The sequence below is a fragment of the Oryx dammah genome, unplaced genomic scaffold (genome assembly GCF_014754425.2).
Source record: "Oryx dammah isolate SB20612 unplaced genomic scaffold, SCBI_Odam_1.1 HiC_scaffold_27, whole genome shotgun sequence".
Lineage (NCBI taxonomy): Eukaryota > Metazoa > Chordata > Mammalia > Artiodactyla > Bovidae > Oryx > Oryx dammah.
The window spans coordinates 99,679,477-99,703,530 of NW_024070211.1; the positions used below are offsets into that span (position 1 = coordinate 99,679,477).

At 41.0% G+C, this 24,054-nt stretch overlaps 1 protein-coding gene across 7 annotated transcripts in view; it reads right to left on the reverse strand.

Annotated features, from left to right (window-relative positions):
- ITGB6 (integrin subunit beta 6) overlaps positions 1-24,054 on the reverse strand; it is a 141,982-nt gene that overhangs the window by 8,574 nt on the left and 109,354 nt on the right. For 6 of the 7 annotated variants that reach the window (XM_040229197.1, XM_040229195.1, XM_040229196.1 and 3 more), the window contains 4 exons: positions 17,098-17,320; positions 12,211-12,308; positions 5,616-5,735; positions 331-497 (listed from right to left, as the gene is read on the reverse strand). In XM_040229197.1, the coding sequence (XP_040085131.1) occupies positions 331-497; positions 5,616-5,735; positions 12,211-12,308; positions 17,098-17,320 (608 nt within the window). Of the gene's footprint in view, positions 1-330; positions 498-5,615; positions 5,736-12,210; positions 12,309-17,097; positions 17,321-23,448; positions 24,046-24,054 lie in introns of those variants that run through there. The other variant, XM_040229199.1, reaches the window with a different exon arrangement.

The following is a 24,054-nucleotide window of genomic DNA, read 5'->3' on the forward strand; positions in this document are numbered from 1 at the left end:
GTCAAATGGGGCCTGCAGGAACCTTCTGGTGGTAAAGAATAAAATGTGTTGCCTTGATGTTCCTAAGTAGCTAACAGTATAAGGAGTTTCATGAGACTCTTTAGGGGAAATCTTCATTGCAATGAGAGACAAACGAATGCTGTGAGGACTGAGTTCCAGATAATGGACAGAGGTCCCTTTGTCCGCAAAGCAGAACAGAAACCAGCTGTTGGGGACATGGTGAGAGGAGCAGAGAAAGAATGTGACAGTTTAACTCTTAGTGCAGAAGAAATCCAACACCCCTTCTTTTCCTCAGGACAAGGAGTAGCTAGCCCCTAGGTGTGCCCATACCGTTTGCCACTTGGCCTTTGACCTTTCTGCTTCAAATTTGGCAACTTCTTTCCTATCATGAAAAGACACCAGGAGCTTCCAAATGCACAGTAGGACGACTCCAATAAGAAGAATAGCCAGCGAAACCCCCAACATGATCATGGGAATATTTGGAGGTTTTGGACAGTCTGTGGAAACAAAGAAAATTATATTAAGGAGATTGTTCACTTAATGTTCTGATGCAGCAAAAACACTTCTCATTAAATTTTCAAACCATACTTTTTCTCCAGTAGAGGAAAGATAATAATCTCTTTTGTTTTGCTGAATTTTAAAAAATGAGTTACTTGTTGAAGGATAGCCCTATTTCTTCAAAGAAAACAAAAGATAAAGTAAGAACTTGATTATTCAAAGCAAATGGATATATACTTGAATGACTCAAAAAGAATTAAAATTCAAAAGACTGACAATTAATACACATGGAGTATTTAAAGGATCAGTGAAAAGACTGTAGTTTACTAAAGATGACCTCTTCTGAATATAAGACAAACTAGAAATGGAATGTGTACACACATATACACTTTTTCATGGATTTTCTTGAATCGTATAGGAGATTACACTCAAAATTAAATACAACCTACCCCCGAGAAGTACACTACTTGTTCTTCCTTTTAAAATATATAGACAGAAAATAATCATGATTTTCAGTTTTATTTTCACTCTAATGCAGTGCCCTGATGTCTTGGAAAATTCCTGAATTGGGTTCAGGAGAGGTGGGTTCCATTCCCATATGATGGACAGTACCTGTCTGAAATCTATTAAATCTCTCCATCTCTCTGAGCCCCAGTGCCCTCGTCTGTAAAACCAAGGTGTGGGGCTTCAGTGTTCCCTTACCTTCCTGATAAGATTAAGCCTAGGTGCTCATGCTTATTAAACCCACCTCTGAAATCCCTAGACCCATCCCCTGAGATTCTGGTTCAGTTGGTTTGGATGAAGCCACAGACTCTTTATTATTAAAATATCCCAAGTGATTCTTATCTCCAGGGAAGTTTGAGAAATCAGATGTTCTGTATAGTCCTTTCTACTCAAACATTCTATGAAATGTTATTTTGACTCTATTGATGGTATTAATACAATTTTATAATTATACAGTACCTTCTCTCATTGACAGCAGAATGACTAATAATACTTGCAATATGCCTGGGAGATGATACATTTCTTAATGAAGCATTATAATTAAGCTCTCCCTTTGCTATCATGGGAAAAAAATCCCCCATAAAAATTATCATTAAATATCTGCCTCCCTCTGCAAGAAGTGAGGCAAATTCATGGTATCTCAGGAGGAAATGAATCATGCTTAGTTTATCCTAACTCTTATTGCTTTTAGATATTTAATAAGGAGAGTTATACACACAGGACGAGTCATGCTGCTTTCAAGGTAAGATCTATAGCTGATCTGAATTTGAGCGGGACTAATGACCCTCTAACAGCATGACGCCTGGCTTTACACAGTTTTGTTCTTTAGCCAAAAAGCCATGTAAGGTGATTAGGCAGAAATAGTAGAGGAGTTAATGAAATAGCTACTACAGTATGAAGATCTAAAGACGGTTTCTAGAATAGCAAATGAACCATGGCTGCTTCTAATAGGTTAGCAACACTCCTGCAAAGAAAGTGGCAGGCCTGTGTCCATGAGAATATATACTGGCTACATCTTTGACTATGAAATGTCTGGGGTGGAGCATAGAACGTTCTTGCTCGAAGCAAAATGAAGCTCGCTGAGACCCTGAAGCCAGAACATGAATTAGGAGGGCTCTCTGGTAGGCAATAAATATAGGAGGAGCGGGCATGGCCTGGTGGAGATAATCATTTTAAGAATTTAGAGTCACTGGGAATTAAACATTTCTCAAGTGAGGATTTTGGCCCAGCCTCTAGAGCAGGTATTACACAGAAGAATTCTCCACTTTCCATACGCTCTTTAGAATCTCTTGAGATGCTCATACGGAAGACATGTTGTAGGTAGGAAGAAAGGCTTTCTCTATCACTGTGTACCATCCAGGCTTGTCTGTTGAGTCCAGGTCAGTGCGGAACCTAATTCTAAGGTGCTGAGTTTCTAATGCTGCCAATCTGGTAGCCCAGTCACGTGTGGCTATAGCTCAATAGTCACTAGAAATGTGATTTTTCAGAATTAGGCTTTGTGTTAAGTGTGAAATACACAGTGATTTTGAAAACTTGATAAGAAAAAAAAGTACAATATCTCATTAACAATTTTATATTGACTGTACACTGACATCAGATTTTGGATGTAATGGATTAAATAAAACATACTATTAAAATTAATTTACTGTATACTTTTTATGGGAGGCAGGAGGATGGCTCCAAGAGGGAGGGGATATAGATAAAATTATGGCTGGTTCGTGTTGTTGTATGGCAGAAAGCAACACAACATTATAAAGCAATTATCCTCTAGTTAAAAATTACACAAAGGTTAACTAGAAATTTTAACAATACAATGTGGTTTGCATAACATTTCTATGGGAGAGTGCTCTCTGACAGAATCTGGGGATTCAGATTTCTTTATGCTCGTTCAGCCAGTGGGAGGCACTATAGCACAGTAGTTAAGAGCACGGGCGCCCAGCCAGACTGCCAGAGATCCCAACCAGCGCTAGGATTTAATTGCTGCAGGACCTAGCAAATTATTACCGTCTCGATTTCCTTACCCATATGATGGAAATGACAGCAACACCTGCTTTACAAGGTTGTTGAGAATGTTAAATTAGTACATGTAAAACACATAGGATAACACGTGACAGCGTGTTAATAAGGGCTCGATGAATGACAGCTGCCATTATTGTTAGTAGCAGTAATAGTAGTACTGTCACAACAAAGGCCCTTCTCCCTTCCTGTCCTCACGACCTCAAGGCTTGGCATCTCCAAGGTGGAACCTGTGGGTGTCAGACCCACACTCATATCTGTGCCAGGAAGCCTCCCCAGCTGACATTCATCATGGTCCTCACGGATGCGACTCTTGTCTGCTGAAAGCTTTTCGGGAAAATAGATGAGTGAAGATTCACACACACACTGGTGACTCTTCACTTGGCTATCTTTTTCTATCTGGTTGGAGAACCCTGGGACTCCTTAACTTTCACATCCTCCTCTCTCATTTTGCCTCTTTTCTCCATCTTTTCTCTGGGTGCCTCCATCCAGCTGCCCTGGGGCTCTCTGGTCTTAAAGCTGTGAGAGGGGACAACAGACTCCAGGGCCCCCAGAAGCTCTGCTCTATCTGGGAACATTTACCAGGAAAGGAGCATCCTTCAAACTGTCAGGGGACTCCTGTTAAACCTTAGGGAGGTCATTTCCCCCTCACTTTTTCCTGCTACAAAAGCAGAGAGGGAATAAAAAGCCTTAATAAAGAGACATCAGGGCAGCTGAGGGCTTCTCTGAAAGATGGCATGTTGACATGCCACTCCTATTGTGTGGACAAAAGAAGAAAAACCCAACAGTTCAGTAATGAGGAAGCATTTAGCAACCAAAGGCAAGTTTCACAAGAGAAAAAAAGAAAATCAGCTAGATACAAAAGTCCTTGAATTAAAGACAGAATCTATTCTGGAAAGTTTCATTTTTGCTTGAAACTTGCTTTTCCAATGGAGTTAATAGTATAAGGAGCAGCTTTGATTTCAGGAGAACGAGTTAAAGCCATTACCATGCTCACAGAGGGCGGGGGTGTAGGTAAAGAATTTGCCTTTAGAAAACAGATAATGAGGAGGCAGGCATTTGTACTATAAAGTATTTCTTCTTGGTACAGCAGGAATCACCTTAAATTTCCTTAACTAATGGCCTCTACAGTGCCCTTTATGTATGCATTTCAGACGAGATCGACTGTGTTCAGGGTGGTATGGCCGTAGACAATATGTATGCATTTCAAAGAAGCTGATTTACGGGAGCTATTCAAGAGCAAGTCTCCAGGAGTGCTCTGCCCATCTGAGCGGCAAGGTCACCATCAGACAGTTGTATCTTGCATTGTGCTGACCTCTACCTCTCCCTGACCCTTAGCACTGCAATGTGGTACTTTTCTAATCTTGTTTTCTTGGTAAGTTCATGGTGTTTTGAACTTACTTCTTGATAATGGTATCATTGCTTTTCACACTCTCAAGTGATGGCAGTTTGGTACTCTTGGGTTCACATTCAGGACTCAATGCTTTGTCAGCCCATTGATAGACCAGCACACACAACAAAACTCCTTGGCCTTCTAGCCTGCCTTGCTGCTATTTTCTGGGCCAGAAGTTGGGCTCCAGGCTTTTGGGGGAAAGGAGAGGAGATTGATGACAAGAGCCAGAGAGGTCTGATTCCATGCAGCTGTCGTTCTACTGCAAAGGTTTAGGGGCACATGATTAACTGAAGACAGAAAAGGTGAGGCACCTGTGAGTGTCTAAGCAGGCAGACAGGCCTGTGAGGGTCAGAAGAGGCCTAGAAGCCAGCTGTATCAGAGTTGCCTGCAGAAGTGTTAAAATGCAGAGTCCTGGGCCATATCTGGCCCGCTGACTCAGGACACGGGCAGTCTAACAAGCTCCCCAGGTGAAACTCACTAAAACTTAAGAACGTCTTAACGAAAGTGCTTTTCTCACTATTTTCTTCTCTCCTGGCTATACGCTTTTCTCTCTCCACTGAAAATGAAGCTGACTCCATGAATTGGTACGGAGGAAAACTCATAAGAAGCGATGGACTCTGACTTCCTGTAGAGATTACTTCCTTCCTTCTTTGTCACTCATGCCTTTTCTGACTCAGCTGTCATTGAACGACCCATTGGGTAAGTTATTAACTAGTATGTGTTTTACATGCATTTTTTTCACTTAATCCTTGACTCAACCCTTAGAAGAAAGTACTGTTGTTTTTTCCCCATTTTACAGATGAGGAAATAGAGACATGCAGAGTAAGTATCTTCCAAAACATCAAAGAAGCGGTGGAGCAGGATCTGAGCCCAAGGTCTGCCTGATTCAAAGCTTGTTCTCTTAGGCTGTTCTATTCCTCTTCTCTGTTAGTCTTTCCTAAAACCATACCTTTCACTGACATCTAATTGGTCCACCTTTCTATAATTCATCAGCCACCTTTTTGGATTGGAACACTCTTCTCTTGTATTTGGTCTTAATAAGAGATATTGGAACATACCAAACCTTTCAATAGTATCTTTCAGTCATTGGGAAATCAAAAATTTGGCAATGTCTTTCCTGGCAAGCCACCCAGACCTTTCTGGCTGTTTTCTCCTTTCCCATGTAGTATCTCTTATCACTGACAAGGGAAGGCAAGCCACCCACCTTTCTCGTTGATGCTGTGAATGACGGTTTTCCCTTCATTATCTGTAGTTAGTAGGAATGTAATAAGGCATTCATTTTCTCCTTGTAGAGAACAGGAAACAGAGCTATCCTTTGAGAAATCTGTAGATAAAGAAGTCATTCATTAGGTTAAATGAGTTTCCAAAAGATGTTTTTTTTTTAAAGCAAAGTAGTATTGAGTTTTATTATGCAAATAGGAATTTCCAACATTGCAGAATAGGGATAGAAAAGACAGGATTTTCCTCCACCCACTGAGGGTTTAATTTCTACTCCTGTTCCAGAAGAACAGTTCCAGGTGTGGTCAATCAGGACTGACCATCAAATGCACCCATCAGTCTGAGAGGTGCCCAGTTTCAATGGAGTGAAGTGCTTCAAGGCAGGTACTGTATTGGGAATAGAATGGCTCAGATTATGGCAGTGAGGAAGCCATATGGTTTCTTTGGCTCAGAGTACTGGGAAGAAGCCTAGATTACATTTCAGAGAGAGACTACACAGTTCAAACATAGTGGTATTTCTAAAAGGGCCTTTTCCACAATGTCCTAGTCAGATTGCTCACAACAGTAAATATAAATCAATACGAGTTAACAGAGATTGAAGTGTTACATAGCATAGGGACCAACAGGATAAAGGTAAATCTCAGAATAAAAGGAGACTAGGAACTTGCCTGCCAGTGCAGGAGACTTAAGAAATGTGGGTTTGATCCCTGGGTTGGGAAGATCCCCTGGAGAAGGAAATGGCAACCTACTCCAGTATTCTTGCCTGGAGAATCCCACTGACAGAGGAGCCTAGCTAGCTACAAAAGTTGCAAAGAATCAGACATGACTGAAACAATTTAACACAAACACACACACAGGACACCCACTGGCCTACCACTCATATAGCCCTTTTCTCAATTAAAAAAAATTTCAATATTCCTCAATTTTTTTTCAAAAAAAATTTGAGGTTATTCAAGAACCAGAGAATGAATGCCATGACAGAAATTGATAATACAGTAAAATGGTCAATAATGTTAATACTATGTATCAGACATTTTAGTGGTCTGGCACCTATGCCAAGATTATGTAAGGTTTTTCTAATTTAATAAAAAAAACTTACTTAAAATTCTCCTCTAAGTTAGAGACTTTTTAATGATACTGTTACACTTTTTTTTTTTGTAAACCTGTAACTAGAATGAATGTTTGCTTTTATCTTCAAATTTTAAGACCTGTGATCCAAGTGAAAGTCGCTCAGTTGTGTCGACTCTGTAACCCCATAGACTATACAGTTCATGGAATTCTCGGGGCCAGAATACTGGAGTGGGTAGCCTTTCTCTTCTCCAGGGGATCTTCCTCATCCAGGAATCCAACTAGGGGTCTCCTGCATTGCAGGCGAATTCCTGACCAACTGAGCTATCAGGGGAGTCTATATGACCCAAAGCGAGTGTCTTACAATACAATGGGTCAGAATCTAAAACTGGGATTGTCTCTGATAATCTTGGATGTAGTCTTGTTAGATCTGTAACTTTTCTCATTAGCTTCAACATAAAATTTTCTTCAATAAAACAGAATCTAGCTATGTTCCTCTGACTCTAATGAAGAAAAATTAAACAATAATCTGTTTTTGGTTTCACAATGCCATAACCATAGAAAGACAATTTTTTTTTGGCTTTAATTTATAAAATTAAACACCTCATGCCAAAGTCTTATAAGAGGCGTGACTGTATATCCATAACAACTGAGACTGGCAAAACATTTGAAAGTGAAAGTTGCTCAGTCACGTCCAACCGTCTGCAACCCCATAGACTATACAGTTCATGGAATTCTCCAGGCCAGAATACTGGAGTGGGTAGCCTACCCCTTCTCCAGTGGATCTTCCCCACCCAGAAATCAAACCGGGATCTCCTGCACTGCAGGCAGATTCTTTACCAACTGAGCTATCGGGAAGCCTTTAGCATTATTAATAAGATTTCAGAAGATAAATTTAAGTGAACAAACTGTTTCTGAATCCATTTGTTGCTGTTGTTTAGTCACCAAGTTGTGTCTGTTTTACAATTGCATGGACTGTAGCCCTCCAGGCTCCTCTGTCCATGGGATTTTCCAGGCAAGAATACTGGAGTAGGTGGCTATGTTCTTCTCTAGGGGATCTTCCCCACCTAGAGATCAAACCTGGGTATCCTGCATTGGCAGGTGGATTCTTTACCACTGAGCCACCTGGGAAGCCCCTTCGAATCCATTAAAAGCATCTTATTTACATAGGAATATTAAGAAATCTAATTACAAGTTATTCTCATCTGGTCATTCCCAACAGTTTACCATCATCTAAATCACCTAGGAGGCTTCCCAGGCAGCTCGAACCCGCCTGCCAAGGCAGGGGGCATAGGAGACACAGGCTCAATCCCTGGATCCAGAAGATCCCCTGGAGGAGGGCACGGCAACCCACTCCAGTATTTTTGCCTGGAGAATCAGACACGACTCAAGCGACTTAGCATGCCCACACGGAAATCACCTGGAGTTTTGAAATGATGGATTCCAGGGACTCACCCTGGCTATTCTGATTTGAGAAGTCCGTGGACAGGAGCTTGCATATTCGTGAATTGTTAGTAGTATCTTTAAAGAGGTGATTCTGATGAAGAGGTTTGGGCACCTCCAGGCAACACTTGATTAGTGAAATCTGTGTTATTTCATGTGTTTGACAGCAACAGCACTGCATATATAATTCATACTTTGTCATTTTCAGATGACCTCCACCACACATTCTCCTACCAAACCGTTCCAGTTAGCTAGGACTCATGGAATCTTATGGACTGTGCTTCTTTTTCTTGGAGTGTTTTTTTCCTTCCATTCCTGCTTTGCCATGACAGTGCACACCTGCCCTGCTCTTCTAAAACTTACTTAATGGAACATTTTATTCTCAGGTAGAAAATATGTGGACAGCTTATAATACTGCTTTCAGTAATATTAATCCTGCTTTTTTATTTCCTCTTAAATAGCTACACCGAAGCACAGGGAGGCTTAATTTACTTGGCCAGGATTTTTAAAGTTTTAATGGAACTGCTAACATGACCTTTGAGTCATGACTCCCTTCTTGCTTTAATTACTTCACCACTCCTTTTCATGACTGTTATGACTCTAGATTTCGCCTGTTTTGTAGTGTTTGGGTATTAAAATGGCATTATTGAATGTGCAGTGAAAAGGTCCAGCTTGGGCTGGAGATTTGCATAATTAGCTGCTAAGGTTTTCTTTTGTTGTTCATTAGAAATGGACCTTTCTGTTTTACCCACTTGTATGAGTGCTAGCAGCACTGTTTTAGAATAATAGAATGAAAATAAGATCTCAGGCAGTCCATGAAATCATACAGAGAAAAGGGAGAAATGTGAGAATGGAGGTGAAGAGGCCAGGGTCTGGGAAGGTCTGGGAAGGATGTGGAAAATATAAACTCTCTGCACCGTTGACTCAAGATAACCATGTATTTGAGACCTTTCCTTTGAGGGATAGACAGTACTTCTCAGAGAAAACAGTTTCCCAGGAAAGAAAAAAAAGGGGTTCTGGGGTCAAATAAGTTTGGGAATCCCTCCTTACTCTAATTTTTCCTTTTGCCTCACCTGAAGCTTCACAATGCACACTTAATTTAATGTACATGACAGCTCTCAGTCTTGCAAAGCAAACAAAAAGCTTAATTTCCCACTTGCAAAGTTCGTATGCCCATTGGTGCTTTTGTCCATGTGACATTTTCAGAAATAGGGTTCCATGGAACATACTTTGAGTAACAATGCTCTGAGTACATGAATGTTGGGGTAAATTCAAGACTTCTATTTCAGTAAAAAGCCACATGGCCTTAGAAATGCTCACACAAGTCGTCATAGCACATTTGAGGAATTATCTATTTAGATTATGAAGTTTATGCTTACTTTACTCTTCATGTCTTTGTGAGGGGAAGGATGAGCTGATAAAAGATCCCATGGAAGAGCAAATATGCAGTGATAATTTCAAGATGATATGATCAATAACATGACTGGGTGAGTAATTTGAAACAGGACTTATTTTAAAAGGACCATTAGAAGATACATACGCTTGTGGCTCTCGTGGTAAAAGAATCTAGCTGACAATGCAGGGGACACAAGAGACATAGTTTCGGTCCCTGGGTCGGGAAGAGCCCCTGGAGTAGAAAGTGGCACCCACTCCAGTACTCTTGCCTGGAGAATCCCATGGACAGAGGAGCCTGGCGGGCTACAGTCCGTGGGGCCGCAGAGTTGGATAGGACTTAGCGACTTAATAACGACAAGAACAACAACCCATTAGAAGAGTGGCTTTTAAATTCTCAGGCTGACAAAGATATTTTTTCTTTCAAATGCATCACAATTACTGCTTTAAATGGTATTAGTAAACCAATCACTTTGATTTCTGAATTAGAAATAGTTATATTCCCCTATTTGGAAGATAATTTAGTCAATTACACCATAAGAATAATAAAACAATTTATAGGCTACTTGAGAAGATAATCTTCCTCTCAAATCCAAGCATTTATGATCATCTATACTCAGAAGGGCATTGCCATGGTGGCTCAGATGATAAAGAATCTGCCCGTGGTGCGGGAGACCCAGGTTTGATCTCTGGGTCAGGAAGATTCCCTGGAGAAGGAAATGGCAACCCACTCCAGTATTCTTGCCTGGAAAATCCCATGGACGGGGGAATATGGCAGGCTACCATCTATGGGGTCTCAAAGAGTCAGACATGGTTGAGCAACTAACACTAACTAACTATACTCAGAAAACCGTATATATACATTCCCTATTTGTGATTTACGTGTTTCCAAGGTTGATTTCTTTTTCCCCTCAGCACATTAGATATCCCATGCTGTTAGTTAATTTGGTTCCAGTCATTTGTAGGGCATTTTCTGCAATTTTTAGTCATTTCTTTGAAACACATGGTAAATATACCAACTGTTTGCTGTGAAATGAAGCCAGAAGGATATGCTGAGATTGTGGACTTGTTACTAATGTGGACAGGCCACAAACGCCATCTTACTTAGTGCTTTTACCACATCTCATCTTCAGTATGAGTGTAAGGTACATACCATCTTGTCCAATTTATGGCTATTTGGCATATTTATCTTAAGGCACCAGAAATGCACAGGCAAGGGGTTTCATGAGCACTAAACCCACCCCTCCATATAGGGTCATTTAACTGTGCACAGTCAGAAACCTCAATTTTAAAACAATGTTGGTTATTTTCAAAACAATAGAAATATCATTAACATATCACTTTGGAAATGGATTAATTTCTGTATTCTAGTTTCATTATTCAAGACGCATATGCTAGATTGTCATAAATTATCATCTTGGCTATTTCACTCCACCCAAAACACATCGGAGTTGCACCTCTAAGGCGTGCAGACATGAGCAGTGATTCCTACCTCATGGCGGGTTTGTGATGATGGGAAAATAAATCCCCACAGACAGTCCCTTTAGGAGGGGCAGTCCTCAGTTTCGTTTTAAAGATCACAAATTATTTTTTAAATGCCTTCTCAGCTAAAATACAACCTATTTACATATCTGAGATAATCTTTTGCCATTGTTATGTTAGAAGGAATCTGATTTAAATAAGTCACTTCAAAAATGGCAGATGGAAGCAAGAGCAGAGTTTGCTTAGCAGTGAAAGGTAACAAGGCTTCCCAGGTGGCACAGTGGTAAAGAATCTGCCTGCCAATGCAGGAGACACAAGAGATGCAGGTTCAGTTCCTGGGTTGGGAAGTTCCCCTGGAGGAGGAAACGGCAACCCACTCCAGTATTCTCACCTACGAAATCCCATGGACAGAGGAGCCTGATGGGCTGCAGTCCATAGTGTCATAAAGAGTGGGACATGACTGAGGTACTAAGCAAGCACCTCCCAAAGGTAACAGGCCTTTGTTGGAGTTTGGGACTGAGGGCACGGGGGATTAATGATGACCTTGTGAGGGGGCAGGGTGGGAGGGAGGTCCGTGACACGGCGGGGGGGGGGGGGATACATGTTTACACATGGCTGAATCATTTCATTGTACAGCAGAAACTAAATATTGTAGAGCAACTGTACTTCAATTAGAAAAAAAAATGACAATGTAATATCCAGGTTTGGAAAGTTGGGAGTAAAAACATTGAGGGAAGGGAGGAAAAATGGCCACTAACCAGAAACTGCTGGATGCCTGAGCACTGCTGTCAAAAAACCCACGTGACACCTCACTTCTTCCTATCGTGAAATAAGGCAGGCAGACGACAGAGGATGATTTCAAGTTAGGGGGCTAATATTTTGCTCTTTCTTCAGTTTTCCTCTTTTCTAATTCAAAAAAAATTACAGCATTCTGGAATTCTCTCCAGCTGCATGAGTTTAGCAGAGATGAATCTGCCAACAGAGCTAAGTCAAACAGAAAAGCTGGGACTTTAAATTGCTTGTATCCCAAACCATCAAGTCTTTAGCCTTCTGGAATGGATTTACTCTTAAAAATGAATGTGAGTGAACTAACCCCCCGGTACAAATGAGGTTGAGCTACTGAAAAGCCCTCCACAGAGTTTCTGCCTCTGTAAAACTGTGCAAAGGAAAGGAAAGCAATTTAAGACAAGTAGAACCTTCTTCTTCGTTGATGGTCGCACCAGCTAGTTTGCATTTGTCAACACATTCTTCTTGGGCCTGGCCATCTGCAGACAGGTAGCATTCAATGCAGCTCCTGTGAACATTAGTCAATAGAGTTAATCAGTTCTGTGATGGTGTAAAAATGGATATGCAATTGGGATATTGCTTTCATGCTGTTACTGTAATTCCAGCTATAGAAATGTCTCAGAGAGGATGTTGTGTTTTATTACTTTCAAAAAGATGGTTGGGTGATATCCAAGAGGAAACTGCTTTAGTTTGAATTCCACTCAGTAATCAGTGCTCCCTACTCCAGTGATCTTGCCTGGAGAATCCCAGAGATGGTGGAGCCTGGTGGGCTGCCGTTTATGGGGTCGCACAGAGTTGGACACGACTGAAGTGACTTAGCAGCGGCAGCAGCAGCAAGCCAGCCTTGATAATAGCTGCTATCCTCATTATCGTTAATGATTGCTTCTGATTGGTTAGATTAAAAAAAAATTTTTCCCCAACAAAAAAAAATCCCAATTATTTTGGTTTTTAATTTAGCTATATTTTCATTATACATTTTCCTGGGAAGGGTTTATGCTGCTCAAATAAGATTAGAGACTAGATAAAGTGTGAATTTCTTAACAGAAATGGTCTGTATTTTAACAAGAATTCCAAAAATTCTCATATGTCATGAACGACTGTTTCAAAGATTCAATTTTCTATAACTCTTTTGAAAGAGTTCAAACCTTGATAAGAGTATTTTCAAAAGCTGAGGATTACAGCCTGGATCCTCATTAATACAGATTTTTAAATAAAGGATTGCTACTTATTTAAAAGTGTATTTCCAAGAACATAACCCAGGAATTAAGCTACCCTAGGAAGAAGCACAAGCTGGAATCAAGATTGCCGGGAGAAATATCAAGAACCTCAGATATGCAGCATTCCCTTGTGGCTCAGCTATGCAGATGACACCACCCTTATGGCGGAAAGTGAAGAGGACCTAAAAAGCCTCTTGATGAAAGTGAAAGTGGAGAGTGAAAAAGTTGGCTTAGAGCTCAACATTCAGAAAACGAAGATCATGGCATCCAGTCCCATCGCTTCATGGGAAATAGATGGGGAAACAGTGTCAGGCTTCATTTTTCTGGGCTCCAAAATCACTGCAGATGGTGACTGCAGCCATGAAATTAAAAGATGCTTACTCCTTGGGAGAAAAGTTATGACCAACCTAGATAGTATACTGAAAAGCAGAGACATTATTTTGCCGACTAAGGTCCGTCTAGTCAAGGCTATGGTTTTTCCTGTGGTCATGTATGGATGTGAGAGTTGGACTGTGAAGAAGGCTGAGCACCAAAGAATTGATGCTTTTGAACTGTGGTGTTGGAGAAGACTCTTGAGAGTCCCTTGGACTGCAAGGAGATCCAACCAGTCCATTCTGAAGGAGATCAACCCTGGGATTTCTTTGGAAGGAATGATGCTAAAGCTGAAACTCCAGTACTTTGGCTACCTCATGCAAAGAGTTGACTCATTGGAAAAGACTGATGCTGGGAGGGATTGGGGGCAGGAGGAGAAGGGGACGGCCGAGGATGAGATGGCTGGATGGCATCACTGACTCGATGGATGTGAGTCTGAGTGAACTCTGGGAGTTGGTGATGGACAGGGAGGCCTGGCGTACTGCGATTCATGGGGTCTCAAAGAGTCGGACACGACTGAGCGACTGAACTGGACTGAGTGAGGGCTATACAGCAAAAGTAAAACTTAGATTCTGAATTAATCTTGTGCTGAAAATCACTTTATAAACAGTGTTTGGGGTAATCCAAAGCTGCAAAAGTTTTCTTACTGTGGGCACTCATCTTACTCTGGCCCAGGAAAGGTACGCTTTTTTAAGCACTGGAAACACTCCCCATTCACACTCATGGCTTATCACCTCTCAGCCGAAACTGCACTTTCTTAGGCAAGCTTTCCTAGCCTTTATCAGTTCCCTTGCAGTGGAAGCCTGTGAATTCCTCTGCTGGAAGGTCTTAGGAGCAGCACTCTCTGTGGAGTGGGGATAGGAATCTTATCTGGAAGTTGCCTTTGCACGGCAAGCACACTGCACTTATCAAAGTTATATATTTACTTGGGGTGGTTTTGTAGGGGGCTGCTGAAGATTGTGGAAGCCTTAAAACCTCTATCTCTTTGTGTACCCCATTGACAGCTGCCCAAGCTAGCCTGGTAGCTTTATCTCCTGCCAGAGAATTCTATTGTTCTCTTTTTATCCCCTATTATAACTGTCAGCCCAGATATCATTATAATTACTTTTTAAATGTTCTGTCTTTGCCACTAAATGCTTAGCACCTGTGACAGCAGGAACTATAGCTGTCTCACTATCACTATATGCTCTGACTTAATATGATTCTGGCCTGTAAGTAAGTATTTAACATCTATTTGATAAATAAGTGCATGAAAGAATAAATGGAAGAATGGATTCACCTCAAAACTAACAAATACATAGTGGATCACTCTACTCAGTTCCTCAAATTCAAACTACTTTGACCATTAATTTCATACCTTATAAACCAGATCTAAGATTGAAACATGTCTGATGAAACAAAACAAACAAACTTCTGGTTACCAAAGGGGAAAGGAGAGAGGGTGGGGATAAATGAGGAAGTTGAAATTAACATGCACATAGTACTATATATAAAATAAACAAGAATTTACTGTATAGCACATGGAACTATATTCAATATCTTATAATAAACTATAATGAAAAAGACTCTGAAGCAGAACATCTAAAACTAACACAATATTGTAAATCAACCATAGTAAAATAAAAAATTTTTTTTTCAAAAGAGATTAAATCAGGTTTACAGAGAAGAGAAAATAGAAAAACAATGGAAGAAATACTTTCAAATAACATTTAACATTAAATTATATTCAAGATTGCTGGGAGAAATATCAATAACCTCAGATATGCAGATGACACCACCCTTAGGGCAGAAAGTGAAGAGGAACTAAAAAGCCTCTAGATGAAAGTGAAAGAGGAGAGTGAAAAAGTTGGCTTAAAGCTCAACATTCAGAAAACGAAGATCATGACATCTGGTCCCATCACTTCATGGGAAATAGATGGGGAAACAATGGAAACAGTGTCAGACTTCATTTTTGGGGGCTCAAAATCACTGCAGATGGTGATTGCAGCTATGAAATTAAAAGATGCTTACTTCTTGGAAGGAAAGTTATGACCAACCTAGATAATATATTGAAAAGCAGAGATATTACTTTGCCGACTAAGGTCCGTCTAGTCAAGGCTATGGTTTTTCCTGTGGTCATGTATGGATGTGAGAGTTGGACTGTGAAGAAGACTGAGCGCTGAAGAATTAATGCTTTTGAACTGAGGTGTTGGAGAAGACTCTTGAGAGTCCTTTGGACTGCAAGGAGATCCAACCAGTCCATTCTGAAGGAGATCAGCCCTGGGATTTCTTTGGAGGGAATGATGCTGAAGCTGAAACTCCAGTACTTTGGCCACCTCACATGCGAAGAGTTGACTCATTGGAAAAGACTCTGATGCTAGGAGGGATTGGGGGCAGGAGGAGAAGGGGATGACAGAGGAGGAGATGGTTGGATGGCATCACTGACTCTATGGACGTGAGTCTGGGTGAACTCCGGGAGTTGGTGATGGACAGGGAGGCCTGGCGTGCTGCAATTCATGGGGTCTCAAAGAGTCAGACACGACTGAGCGACTGAACTGAACTGAACTGAACTGAAGCTTAACTTTGGGCTTCCCAGATGGTGCGCTAGTGGTAAAGAACCCGCCTGCCAATGCAGGTTAGACATAAGAGACACAGGTTCGATCCCTGGTTTGGGAAGATCCCCTGGAGGAGGGCATGGCAACCCACTCCAGTACTCTTGCCTGGAAAATCCCATGGACAGAAGAGTCTGGCAGGCTGAAGTCCTTAGGACCTCACAAAGTCGGACACGACTGAAGCAATTTAGCGTGCACAGACACAAGCCTAACTTTGTGCCAGTGCTTCTCTTGGCATCTGTTCAGGCACAATGACACTTGAATAGTGAGTAAACACTGAGTGAATATTGGTAATATTGATTTTCTTACTTTGTTCACATTGGATATGCACATGTCCCCATTGTGGGTACCAAAGAATGAAAATATGAACTGCTGAAGCACATTTGCTGTATAATACATTAAACCTGCAATGTCATAACACAGCCAGTTTGGAGATTTGCTTTTCTTGACCTCAATTTTTCATTAAGAAGTTAGCTGCTAAGCTAAGAAGAATTTTTTTTCTACTGGAAAAAAAAAAGATTGCTTTTTGTTGTTGTTTGATGATAAAAAGAAAGTGTAATTCACAATAGCTCTGTAGAATGGCAACCAAAGAAAGTTGCCGAAGAGTATGAGTGGTAAGAAAGAGGGGAGGAATTGAGAGCCAAGATCATCTTTCTGCTTTTTTGCCTTTTTTGAGTCTGTAGATGGGAATGAATCAGTAAGATCAGGCTATAAACTCGATAAGAAGCTCCTCTGTTTCCCTGTAAAAAGTACTGAAAGTGAGTGTCAGTTCCCCCCGCCGCACCCCGGCCAGGACACTCCTGATGTGTGGCTGGTATTGTAAGGGAGAGGCTATCTGATGTTATCAGTGTGGGACCTCAGCTTAGCTTCCTCGATAGGCTCTCACAGAAATGTGACTTTGTGGTCCTGGATAATCAGCATTGGGAGGTAATGGAGAGGCTGATGTTCCAGGCTGATGATCACAGGGGCCCTTTGGGTTTGTGTGTTTTGATGGATGCTTGGAGACCAAAGCCAGCAAGAACAGTCTGAGGTCTGAGTTTATAAAATGTCATTATAACTTTGATCATCATGAAACCTAGGGACAAAGAGACATTTTTGTAGATGGTAGATACATTACCGTTTAGAGTTACAGGGATCGCCGCAGGTGGGACAACGTTCACAGGTGGGTCCCGAGGCTCCAGGATTCGTGCAAATGCACTTGCCGCACACACAGTCCCCTCGGCCGCTGCAGAGGATCCCGTCTTCGGAGACACAGGGGTCCGTGCTGGTGGTGCAGTTACAGTACTCGCCTGTCCAGCCGCTCCTGCACACGCACTCGCCACAGTCACAGTCGCCATTATCTGCAAAACAAAGTTCTGGGTTTCTTAGGGCTAAAACCACTTCTGGATTTTGTGGACCATCTCTTTTCTTTGCCTTTAAACACCATCAAAAAGACTGAAGGAAAAAAAGAGGGAAAAAAGTGAGTGCTGTGCAGAGGTGGGAAGGAGTGTAGATAGGAGTGTGTTTTGCTAATGGTGTGTATTTATTGACTTGGTCTCTTAACTGAAGATCAACTAGGTTGCCTGATGATATCAAATAGAATTTACGGGCTGGCTTCCCGGGGGGCACAGTGGTAAAGAATCTGCCTGCCAATGCAGGAGACTCAAGAGATGAGGATTCAATCCCTGAGTTGGGAAGATCCTCTGGAGAAGAAAACTGCAACCCACTCTAGTATTCTTGCCTGGAGAATCCCCATGGACAGAGGAGCCTGGCAGGCTCCATGGGGTTGCAAAGAGTTGGACACCCCTGAGCGACTAACTGTATTTATCGATACTGTAAGTTTACTAGATGAATCATCTGGCGGTACCTACATCACAATCATCTTATAATACTGTAGATATTAGGCAAATTACCAACACTAGATATCAAAAATGAAAAGATAATGTGAAAAAGAAATTCATGTTTATTTACAGATATAGCTATTTATGCATTGATAAAAGCAGACACATTACTTTGCCGACTAAGGTCCATCTAGTCAAGGCTATGGTTTTTCCAGTGGTCATGTATGGATGTGAGAGTTGGACTGTGAAGAAGGCTGAGCGCCGAAGAATTAATGCTTTTGAACTGTGGTGTTGGAGAAGACTCTTGAGAGTCCCTTGGACTGCAAGGAGATCCAACCAGTCCATTCTGAAGGAGATCAGCCCTGGGATTTCTTTGGAAGGAATGATGCTAAAGCTGAAACTCCAGTTCTTTGGCTACCTCACGCGAAGAGTTGACTCATCGGAAAAGACTTTGATGCTGGGAGGGATTGGGGGCAGGAGGAGAAGGGGACGACAGAGGATGAGATGGCTGGATGGCATCACTGACTCGATGGACGTGAGTCTGAGTGAACTCCAGGAGTTGGTGATGGACAGGGAGGCCTGGCGTGCTGCAGTTCATGGGGTCGCAAAAAGTTGGACACGACTGAGCGACTGAACTGAACTGAATGAAGAGACAATGATATGATTACTTTATGGCAGCCCAGTGTAATTAGTATCATTGCTTCAGAGTAGCCTAGCCTATACACCAATGAATGTATTGTTAAAATATTTATGGCTATAGTATTATGGACATATTCATATTACAAACATGATTCCCTTTTCTTAAAAACCACTTACCTTCAATAGTAGGCTGATATGCAGTTTCTCCAATTATGAGAGAGGCATACTAGACAGTAATATAATGCTTTAAAAGCAAAGTTATGAAACAGTAAGAAAAGTAACACATTATTAATTTTACATTAAATATCACTTACTTTATGCCTACGTAAGAATAGAGCAACATTTATATATATTTTATGCATTCATAACATACGTAAATTTTCTTTTTTGGTATCTCTGTCTGGCTACATACTTCATCTGTGAATATTTTCAAATTGTTGCAAGTCTCCAAAAGTATTTCCAATATATTTATTGAAAAAAATCTGCATATAAGTGGATCCATGCACTTCAAACCTGTGTTGTTCAAGGGTCAACTGTGTGCATGTGTTTATATATTATTTTTCTCCCAGAAATAGAGATAAGAAGCTATGAGTCCTGAGAAGTGTCTGTGGGCTTGGAGAGGAAAAGGGATGAAATTCAAGGCATTAGATGCCCAGGGAAGAGGTGGAGGGAGAGAGAGGATGGAATTCTTCAGATGACCAGATTGGGCTGCTAGCTGGATGGGGCATCTTTTTACTGCCCTCGAATGGAAGTAACTCATGTGGTGCCTTATCCCCAATGCCTGACATAGAAAGTTTCTAATTTTTAAGTGAATAGATTGCTCTGAAGGAGAGGGGGAAGAGCAGCTTAGGACAGGAAGACAATGAGTTCATTTTTGGTTCTGTGGCGTTTGAAAGACCTGTGGGTGGTTGGATATGTATATACAGCCCTGAAGTTTGGGTTTTGTAATCCACTGGGGATAAGTGGCAGTTGAAGTTGATGGGGATGAGATTATCTGGGGCAAGCAGATAGAGTGAGTAAGTCCCTGGAGTGTATCAACATTTATAATGTAACCAGAGATCCTCATAGAAGAGCCAGAGGAGTAAGAGAGGTTCCTGAAGAGCTGGCCAGAGGAGTGTACGAACTACTACAAAATGGTAAATAAAGTGTTTCAGATAATAGGCCTGTGTGTTCTTGCATAGTATTTTTTGGTTGCCTACCTTGCCCAAGATTCTAAGCTGGCATTTGATGATCCAAACAAGCAACTCTTGCAAATTTTGTAACAGACTTTTCTTCAGAAAAAGAAGTGTGCCCCAGGTATTGCCTCTCAAGTTTTGCTCCTTGGCAACATTCCAAAGACACATGGGCGTGGTGGTGGCTCATGGGTACATAGTGTGCGAGTGCACGGACATAGACGCTGATGGCACAGGTTTGGATCCTGGCTCTGGTACTTCTGGGCTGGGCAAAGTTGGGGAAATTACTCAACCCCTCTGTGCCTCAGTTTCCTCATTGGTAAGGAGGAATTATTAATAGCACTACTTCATAGGACTGTTATGAAGATTACCTAAGATAAGACATAACAGTGTTTAGAACAGTGCCTGGCCCATAAATAAGTAGGGTGCACTGTGCTGTGCTGTGCTAAGTCGCTTCAGTGGTGTCCGACCCTTTGTGACCCACTGGACTGCAGCCTGGCAGGCTCCTCTGTCCATGGGATTCTCCAGGCAAGCATGCTTGAGTGGGTTGCCATGCCCTCCTTCAGGGGATCCTCCCAACCCGGGGATCAGACCCACATCTCTTATGTTTGCTGTGCCGGCAGTTGGGCTCTTTACCACTAGTGCCCCCTGGGAAACACGAGTAGTGTATAAACGTAAGTTATTATCATGATTCCTAAATACTATCCAGTAGGAAGAATTTGATAGCAAAATTATCCAGCAGTATTAAAACTCTGGTAATTATACTGAAAACCAAACAGATGTGAAAGAAATCCCAAGTGAGGCAGGTTTTCATTTTTTGGAGATGCTGCCATATTCATTGCAGAAAGAAGGATTCTGATTTTTCTCTTGTAAACTTTGGTCCAGTAGGTGGTTACTTTTCTGTCTTCATGACTCAGCCTTAAGAGGCATGGAATAAGTAATCCCAGAACAAATGATAAACCACAGAGATTTTGAAGCTAGATTCTGACTGCTTCTGGTGTGTGTGTGTGTGTATGTGTGTATGTACACATATGTACGGAGAAAGGCAAAGAAAATATGACATACACTTTTCTAATGAAAGATGAGTTGAAATTTATCTGGATCCATGACATCAATACTGCATTTCATAACCTATTTAATTCATAATTGAACTAATTAATTTAAAGCTAAGAATAGTTAGCTGATTTAGGCCAAAACCATTCAGTTACTTTTTATATGTAAACTGTCATCTAAACTTCAGTGGCTTTTTGTTTATTTCTTATCAAAGGGGGAAACTTACTTTCATGATAGGGAGAGATTTCTATATTAAAGTTTATTCTGAAAAATACATATAGTGTATAAATATTGTCAAGTGAAATGAGCATTTTGAAAGGCTTTGAGAATGCCCAAGTATATCACTTCATATAAAAATTACTTGGCAGAAATTTTAGAAAACCCTTCTAAGAGCTCCTTGCAGAATTTAGAAACTGTCCTTTCTTTGGGACTTCAGAACCATTAGCTGAGTCACAAAAGTTGTTAATTGATATCCACAAACAACTTCTTATCTAAAGTACCTGTAACAATAGCTTTATAATGACTTCATGTAGAAACAAGATGATAATCAAAGATCAAGGAAAAATTATTAGGCTTTTTTGATAGAGATAGATCTTTCTGGAATGTGACTGATAATTAAGAGCATAATGGTAGGAAGTTTTTTCTATAATGCTATTTGTCTGTAGGAGTTTCCAGTTTCTTAGAATCAATATTTTAAAGACTAATGGAATTTGGACAAGGGGAAAAAAATCAGTGGAGCCCTATAGCTTACAGATGGATGGAAGAAGGTGTATGGGAAGAACATCATGATAATAACCCTTTGGAAAAGCAACACATTGCAGAGTCTATTTGTTATAAAATAAGTAGATTTACTTGAGAAGTGGGGGCTTCCCAGCTGGGTCTAGTGGTAAAGAACCCAGCTGCTAATGCAGAAAACTAAGAGATGTAGATTCAATTCCTGGGTTGGGAAGATCCCCTAGAGGAGGAAATGGCAATTCACTCCAGCGTTCTTATCTGGAGAATCCCATGGACAGAGGAGCCTGCTGGGCTACAGTCCATGGGATTACAAAGAGTCAGACATGACTGAAGCAATTTAGCATGCACACACACACATGAGAAGTGAGGCTGTAGTATAGTCAGGCTGCTGTTGGAAACAACAGCATCAAGAGCACGTGTGTTCACAGGCCAGGATCAGTTTTACCCCCACACTAAGCACAATGCCAGGCACATAGTACATATTCCATTACTCTTTCTTGAATTTAAAGCTAAGAATAGTTAGGTGATTAAGGCCAAAACTATTCATTTACTTTTGTACTTTTTTGTACTTGATTGTGCTTTTAAAAGAGAAAGTTACAGAGTGACATCATTTGAGATGTTACTAAACACAAAATTGCTTTTGAGAAACAGTCATGGTTGAGGATGGGGAAATACTCCAATAGATGAAGGAAAAAGGCATTGGTAAAGTTTTCTGAGTCCAGTTGCAGAAATAATTGTATTTTCTATATAGAATTTCTTTAGTGATCACTGTATCTGATACAAAAAGAGGCAGTATTGTCAGACTGTCTGAACTACAAATGGACAGATCAAATTGACTCTTTGAATTTATATCTGTCTGCACGCATGACATAAAATAAAATGAAAGACCATCAAACCCTGGGACAGACTGTGTTGCTGAACACAATCCAGGATTTCTACAGCCTTAGATCTCTTTGACTTCAGATTTAAAGGGTAAAATATAGGTGGGGTCAGTATTGCTGTTATGCTGTATTTGATTACATTTCAGATTTTTTTTAAAAGGCAATTTCAAACGTCTTGAGCACATATTTTATTAAAGATTTCTATTAGAACTGCAATCTAAGGTCCTGCTGAATAGATTCTTTCTGAGAAGTGGTGATGGTCTCTGGCTTCAGGCTGTGTTCTGGCTGCATCTTGTGAAAAGAGGGCCGATGTGGGTTTGGAAACACACCCATTAGATAAGGAAAGACACCTTTGAATGAAAGGGGCGAGAAATGTGTCTCAGTCTGGACAGACCCTAAACTTTTCACTCTCCAAGGGGAAAGAAAGAAGGCAGCCTCAGAGGAATCTGTTGCAGTAGCAGAAGCCAAGAAATGAAATGGAGGTGCACTTCTAAGGGTATCAGATGGTTTTCAAAGAGCTTGGGATTCTCTGAGGCTTCTTTTCTCAGGCCTTTTCTTCTGAAAATCAGTCTCTTTTTATATGTTCCTGACACTGTGGTTGAAAAACATAACTTGCTTGGTTTTCTCTAAAGGTAACGGCTTTCTGTTTTGAAAAGCTATCTGTTCACACACTGTGGAAAAAAAAAAAAGATGTGAGTGCTTAAATTCAGTAGTCAGTTACTGTTTAAATTGTAACACAAATCTGTATCATTTAAAAGTATATGAACACATTTGTAATTCTTGTCTAACTAGACTGTACTTCACTATATATGTGTATCTCTCAATGATTTTATCATAGTAATTTAATAGGTAATATATTCTTAAATTACAGTGATTTCACATCTAGAAGGGATACTAGAATGTAAATTTTTCTGCTATTTATAGTTTTTCTCAATCTCAAAAAATTCAAGCAATTTTTCATTTTTACCCTTTCCATAGCCTTTTTCACATATGTCCTTATTCATCTTATCATGCATGCCTGCATGCCAAGCTGCTTCAGTCGTATCCAACTCTTTGCAACCCTATGGACTGTAGCCCACCAGGCTTCTCCGTCCATGGGATTCTCCAGGCAAGAATACTGGAGTGGGTTGCCATGCTTTCCTCCAGGGGCTCTTCCCAACCCAGGGATTGAACCTGTGTCTCTTATGTCTCCTGCATTGGCAGGCAGGCTCTTGACCACTAGCACCACCTGGGAAGTCCGAATGAGCTTATTATACCCAGTGCCTAACCTAGTATATCACATAACGTGTGTGTGGTGTGAACAAAGGTCCTGAAAGACCATTTAGTATTTTTGTGTCCCTTGTCCTTTGCCGTGTGTCCCTTAAGCAGCCTGGCTTCTTATCTTCCCAAAGTAATAGGCATTTACAAGTTGGGTCACATACAAGGAGCCTGAAGTAGAATAGTCTGGAAGATAATGGAATTTGATTACATGCAGTTTTGTGGCATCTGAGTAATAACCAAAAAGAAGCAATCTTTTATCCCAGGGAAATAATAATAGAGATGTAAGTTCAGTTGGCAGAGATCTCACTCCTAGGAAATGTCAGAGCCAGAAGAAATATAAGTGAAGATCGGTTACCTTAGTCTAAAGGTGAACACATTCAGTTGATCAGCAAACATTTATTGAGCACCTATTATGTCCAGGCGGCTGTGGCAGGGGCCAAGGAGGCAAAGCTCCTGCTTGACACCTGCACAGTCTCCCAGGAGGGCGGGTTTGGACATAGCCTACCTCCGCAGA